Raw genomic sequence first — 6,398 nt, forward strand, 5'->3', positions numbered from 1 at the left:
TGAGTTGATTTCAGTGTGATTTGACTTATGGATGGTGTTTTGTGACGCTGACATAACCTGTTGTACTTGTTCGTGCTGCGTGTATGTGGGTCGACTGGTTTCTGTTGAGTTTAATCGTGAAGTCATGAATGAACGCCTCTCCGCATCTGTATTTGGGAGTGCACTGCACAGAGGTACATGTTATAAACAATACCCAGCGACCGAGGCTCAGCTCACTGTTTCCGACAGTGGAGCTGGACGTGCACCAGAGGAGGAGGGAGCTTTGCGTCTGCATTGTGTCGCAACATTCAAAACCTTTAGTGTCGCAAGTTCCAGTTTTTATATGGACATCATCACAGACCTTTTGTCAGTTGCATTTCGCCACGTGTGAAAATATGTGACCACCATGTTTGGTTTAGACCGCGGGATTCGTCGTTGTTTAAGAAGAGACCGTGACTTTGCACCGAAATGGCAGAGTGGAACAAAAAGATGTTATTGGAACTATTGAAGCAGCCGGACAACAGTCGGTGCGCTGACTGCGGAGCGCCTGGTAAGCAAGTCAGTTCACTGGTAACCACTGTTAAGTATATGCGGTAAACCTACATTTATTTGATCAGAATCTCTCCTACATAGAATGTGTTAATGGCCAAGAAGAGCCAGCGACCTAAAAAAAATAAGATTTAGGCTTCTCATCTTAAATGATCATTTTTTTGTAATAATAGCCTAGGCTGCAATTGAAAAGTTTAGTTATCGTTGACATTTATCAAGGTTTTCCGTCAGACTTTGTATGGGAATATGCACTCTGATGAATGATATCAACTGCTATGATAAAAGCCCTTTATAACCCCATGAAGGTCTCTGTGATTGAATATAGTTTTAAGGTGAAACTGTACTCTCATGGTTCATATTCCTAATTTTTTTTAATTATAGTTTTTTTCAAAGACAAAACATGAGACTAATATTCCAGCATGTGTTTACATTGTAGAATACACAGAGTGGGAGGAACAGGGGGTCATACAGTAGCCACTACTGTAAGCCCCAAGCAGGACAATATCACCATGAGTGCAAAATGTTGAATTTGAATCCCACTTCTTCTGCACACCTCAGATCCAGACTGGGCATCCTACAAGCTGGGTGTGTTTGTGTGTCTAACCTGCTCTGGCATCCATCGCAGCCTGTCCAGCCGGGTCAAATCCATAAAGCTGGACTTCTGGGAGGATGAGCTGGTGGAGGTATATGGTCCCCATCTCTGTTATTATTACATTACATGTCATTTAGCTGATGCTTTTATCCAAAGTGACTTACAATTGCTATATAATTATGTCAGAGGTTGCACGCCTCTGGAGCAACTAGGGGTTAAGTGTCTTGCTCAGGGACACATTGGCTGATGTATCGCAGTGAGAATTGAACCCAGATCTCCCATACCAAAGGCTTGTGTCATATCCACTGCACCATCACCACCCCACTACTATTGCTACAATAACGTATTAGTTCATCAGATGAAAGGATGAAATGGCCGTGCCCATGTGTAATCTTTATGTTTGTCTTTTTTTGGGACCTGGCGAAGTTCATGAAATCCAATGGCAACGCCAGCGCCAGAGCTTTGTATGAAAAAGCTGTTCCAGCGTACTACTATCGGCCCAAGGAAAATGACTGTGTGTAAGTAAATTTCCAGGATGTTGATTTTCTTCAGAAAACAGTCTTTGTGATGGAATATTTGATTATTTCGTTCCAACTGCTGACAGGGCAATGCTTCAATAAATAGAGAGAAGTGCAACTACTGACTGTAGAAGTGAAAAACAGATGAATTTCTGCCGCTAGATCAAAGCTTAATGAACCATGTTCTTGTCCTTTTACGGCAGCTAATGTTGTCTTTCTGTAGAATTGTCTAAGAATATTTTTATTTTTCCCTTTGAACCTCAGTGTCTTAAGAGAGCAGTGGATTCGGGCTAAATATGAAAGGACAGAATTTACAGGAGAAACTAAGTATCCACCACTTTCATACACCACAGGTGATGTTTTCATTGTTTTCTAACACACATCTCTACTGTAGAACATACATCTAACATCATTATATATCTATCACAGAGCATTATGTTGGTGTAAAGTTGAACAATGTGGTTCCTCATACATATGCAGAACTGTGCAAGAAAAACCTGTTAACAGTAATAGCCAGGAAGTGAAAGCTGGCCAAATTGTTACTCCTTGCAAAACATTACGTTACAAAACGTATTTACTTTTAGTAAGACCTGTGTGTTTCGAATCACCTGTGACTCAGTATGTTTTCTTGGTTTTGATACCAGGTTTCTATGAAGGGATGCTGTGGAAGAAAGGAAAAGAGAACACACAGTTTCTGAAGAGGAAGTTTGTACTGTCAGAGAGAGAATTTACCCTTACTTACTATAACAAGGAAAATGTGAGTTTCCTGCAGCTCTGACACAGTTGAACTGCACTGTATGACATCAATTAAACCATTTAAATTCTTAATTACTACAAGATGTGGAGTTGATATTAATATTGCTTACAGTATATGTGTAATGTAAAAGCATGAGCATTGATTTGACTGGATCTCTTTCCTCCTTTATTTACTGTGAGGCACAGTGGTGCTTTAAGCTAAATGCTGATGTCAGCATGCAAAACATGCTCACAATGACAATGCTAGCATGGTGATTTTAAGTAGATCCAATGTTTACCATGCTCACCATCTCAGTGTTAGCAAACTGATATTTGCTAATTAGCCCTAAACAAGAACAGTTGATAGGAGTGTCATTAGTTTTGCAAGTATTTACCAAAGTACTGGACAAACTACAATTTTGACCTGATGATCGTGCTAGAGGAAAGGTCAGGGGAATCAAAGTTATTACAATTCATCATTTGGGGCCATGAATGTCTGCACCCAATTTTATGGCAATCCATCCAAACATTTTTGAGTTATTTCAGTCCAGACCAGAGTGGTGGACTGGCCGACCGACATTGCCATCCCTTGAGCCATTGGGGCTAAACATTAGTGTACAAACAGCCCGTGCTAATTTAATCCAGTTGTTGTGAAATTTCTACAAACTCTAATGTGCACATTTATAAATGTGTGATCCAGGAGTCCAAAGGCCCTAAAGCTGTAATCTCTGTCAAAGACCTAAACGCCACCTTTCAACCAGAGAAGATTGGTCATCCTCATGGGCTGCAGATCAGTTACCAAGCAGACGATCACACCAGGAACCTCTATGTTTATCACGAGAGTCCAGAGGTGGGACTGCATGATCATCTAAAGTATAAATAACAGTAACCAGCATATATATATATATTGATTGTCATGAAGCTCAAAGTCTGTTCTTCTACTCTAGGAAATAGTGACATGGTACAACGCCATTCGTGCTGCTCGCTATGCGTACTTGAAGACAGCGTACCCGACTGGAAGCGATGAAGAAGTAGGCATCAAACCTCAAAACCGAATAAACTGACAAAATGTCTCCTAGATGTTGATTAATTTGAGATGCACTCTAAATACTTAGACATATTTCAGTTTATTCCCAGCTAATGTAGTGAACTTTAACTTTCAGCAGTCAAACGCAATAAGAATAGAAACTTGCCTCTTTTCGCTTTTATGTTTTAAACGTGTTCCTTTACGCCTCTTTGTCAGCTAATACCAAAGATAACAAGAAACTACATCAAAGAGGGATACATGGAAAAGACAGGGCCATCGGTAAGTCATTAACATATACAGGTAGGCTACAGATACATGTTCTTATGCGACTTATTTGTACTTATTTGTCAGTACTCAACTGCTGCTTTGACTTACGTATGAATTGAGAAAGGCGTTGTTTGTGTCAGTAGTAGCCCATTTGAAAGTGTGTTTCTGTTCCTCTTACATACTCAAATGCGCACGCTCGCGCACACACACACATTTTTTGTGAGAATGGATTGATATGATAGAAAGAGATGGGAAAATGGGGCAACAAATGTCTATTTATATTGTAATTGTTCATGTGAAGTGTTTACATTAAATGTGTTTTTTTTTTAACAGCAAAAGGAGCCATTCAAAAAGAGGTGGTTTATTTTGGACTCTCAAAACAGGAAGTTGTTCTACTTCAAAGGCCAGCTGGTATGGACTTTTTATGCTTTGCATTGCTGTGAGGATGTTTGTCAAGAACTTTACCCACCATTCTGTTTGAATGTGTGTCATTATTGTCAAAGTAGGATGCAGAGGAGTTAGGGGTCATTTTCATCGGCACCGCAAACAAAGGTTACTCTGTGAAGGAGTGTGTCCCAAAGCATTCTCGGGGAAACAGGTGGAAGTGTGGCGTTATGGTGGGGACGCCCGAGCGACAGTTTGTTTTCATGTGCGAGCAGGAGAGGGAGCAGAGAGAGTGGCTGGACGCCCTCAGACAAGTCCTGTCCAGGCCCATGTCACCGCAGGATTATACCAGTAAGCAAGGCTTGAAACAATGTACAGTGCACAGATATGCTTTCTGATATACACACACGCTAGCACAAATTAGTCATTCCTGTCATGTGAAACATGCATTTTTTTTGGGTCTGTCCAGTGATGATATGATAGGATGGATGGAAATTCTCAACCCATAAAAGATCTTATTTTCCACATTATACTTTTCTTTCCCCCAAGTTGAACATGTCTCAATTTAGCCACATCACAAACCATGTTCACCATCTTAGTTTAGCTTGTTAGCATGCATAGGAACAGACAGGGTATCACCAAAGTCAGTATGATTCATCATTTTTGGGCCACGAATGTCTGTAAAAAATTGTATGGCAATACATCCAGATATGAAATATTTCAGTCTGCACTAAAGTGGCGGACAGACAAACCAGCAGACTGACATTACCATGCATAGAGCAATGCTGCTAGTGTGCCTAATAAAAAAAAATCTGGATTACTCAGGTATCTTGATTAACCGGTCCAAGTTTTTCTCTGCAAGTTAGTCCAAACCATAAGTCTAAACAAAGCACCTGTACCCACTTGTTGTGCTCACTGTGTTCATGCTTTGACATCGCCACAGAAAGTTGTTATCATCAACCTTTGCATTATGCATCTATATGACCCTGCTCTAATACTTTTGTTTCTCATTCTAGTTGAAGCAAACATCAACTTTAAAAGGTGAACTACAGAGAGGTGTGTCAACAGGATGACTGCAGCGTTTGGAAACACAAGTGACTTCACTTGACTACTGCAGCAGGACAGATGAACAGTGATCTGTCACTGCATCTGTTCCTACTCTATTTGTGTTTGTGTTGCAGTAATGCATCTTGAACCATGACTAACTGTGCTCTGTGCAACAGTGTGGATTTAAGACTTCCATTCACTCACTTTAACTGACACTGGATCTGATGCTCCATCTCAGACTTCAGAAAATACCGTATCACTATGTAAAATCCACTCATATGGCTAAAGTTACACCCCTGACACGGGGTCAACACTGTTATATTGTTAACAGGAGATATGTTACAATCACTGCATATAATGCTATTTTTATGATGTTTTTATTTTATTTTTATATTTTTAATTTCCTAATAAACATGCATTTAATTTTATATTTGGTAGTGAACATGTTTCATTGCATCATGCTAAGCTAAATAAATGACTTTTTTACTTACTTAAAATGTAATCTACATCAATGAATTAAAATTCATCGATGTAGATTACATATTAAGTGCATGTTGGATAAAACTTTAATTTCATTCTTTTTTTTATTTAATTTTTTCATTTGTAAATGTAATTTTGGCAGACATGACTTCAATAACACTTTTTTTTCATTTTATTGCAAATGGAACTTGATAAATCATGATAATGTTACTGTAATAACATTCTTTCTTGCAACCACAATGGAAATTTGTTTATTAATTATTATTAACATAAATGTTTAACACATGCTTCTCAGTGAATTAAAAAAGATTGCTATTTAATAATTAAAATATAAAATACATTCAAAACAGGATTTGATTAGATGAGATTTTGTTCTGTTATAAACACAACACACTATTTAAAAAAGAACAAAACAAAAATACAGATACAAAAAAAGGAGAAAGCAAAACAAAAAGTCAGAACAAATCCATGCATAGAAAATATAAACTAAAATTATACTATACATACAACCATACATATCACAAAATAAACAATTCATTTTATATTATATTATTTATTAGAAATTATATTATTTATTAGAAATTATTTATTCATAAAATTGAAGCATAACACATTATAACAACACCAAAAGTAAATAAAAACGTAATACAAGCAAGCGAGTATTACCCTACTAATGCCACAGATAATAATTATCCTATCCTGAATCTTTTATTTGAAAAAAAGTTGTTTGTAACCATTTTGATCATTTATTAAGGATGAAATAAAAGCAGTTGCTTATTTGCTACTATAATACTGATAGTAATGATGGCACTCTTGAATA

The 6,398-nt window shown here is 37.8% G+C and overlaps 1 protein-coding gene across 1 annotated transcript; it reads left to right on the forward strand.

Annotated features, from left to right (window-relative positions):
• The first annotated feature begins 75 nt into the window (after positions 1-75).
• Positions 76-5,568, forward strand: adap2 (ArfGAP with dual PH domains 2). Its single transcript, XM_028599812.1, has 11 exons — positions 76-529; positions 1,087-1,211; positions 1,547-1,638; positions 1,903-1,991; positions 2,283-2,395; positions 3,074-3,223; positions 3,321-3,404; positions 3,617-3,679; positions 4,001-4,078; positions 4,174-4,402; positions 5,068-5,568. Exons 1-11 carry the CDS (start codon positions 448-450, stop codon positions 5,094-5,096), a joined length of 1,134 nt encoding a protein of 377 aa, XP_028455613.1. The 5' UTR covers positions 76-447; the 3' UTR covers positions 5,097-5,568.
• The last annotated feature ends 830 nt before the right edge of the window (positions 5,569-6,398 follow it).

This window comes from Perca flavescens, chromosome 15, assembly GCF_004354835.1.
Source record: "Perca flavescens isolate YP-PL-M2 chromosome 15, PFLA_1.0, whole genome shotgun sequence".
NCBI lineage: Eukaryota > Metazoa > Chordata > Actinopteri > Perciformes > Percidae > Perca > Perca flavescens.

Excerpts from the sequence above, each read along its gene's own strand:
- adap2 (XM_028599812.1), top strand. The coding sequence starts at position 448 with ATGGCAGAGTGGAACAAAAAGATGTTATTGGAACTATTGAAGCAGCCG. Across the intron at positions 1,992-2,282 it reads ACCACTTTCATACACCACAG|GTTTCTATGAAGGGATGCTG; the intron begins GTGATGTTTTCA and ends TTTTGATACCAG. Across the intron at positions 4,079-4,173 it reads TCTACTTCAAAGGCCAGCTG|GATGCAGAGGAGTTAGGGGT; the intron begins GTATGGACTTTT and ends TTGTCAAAGTAG.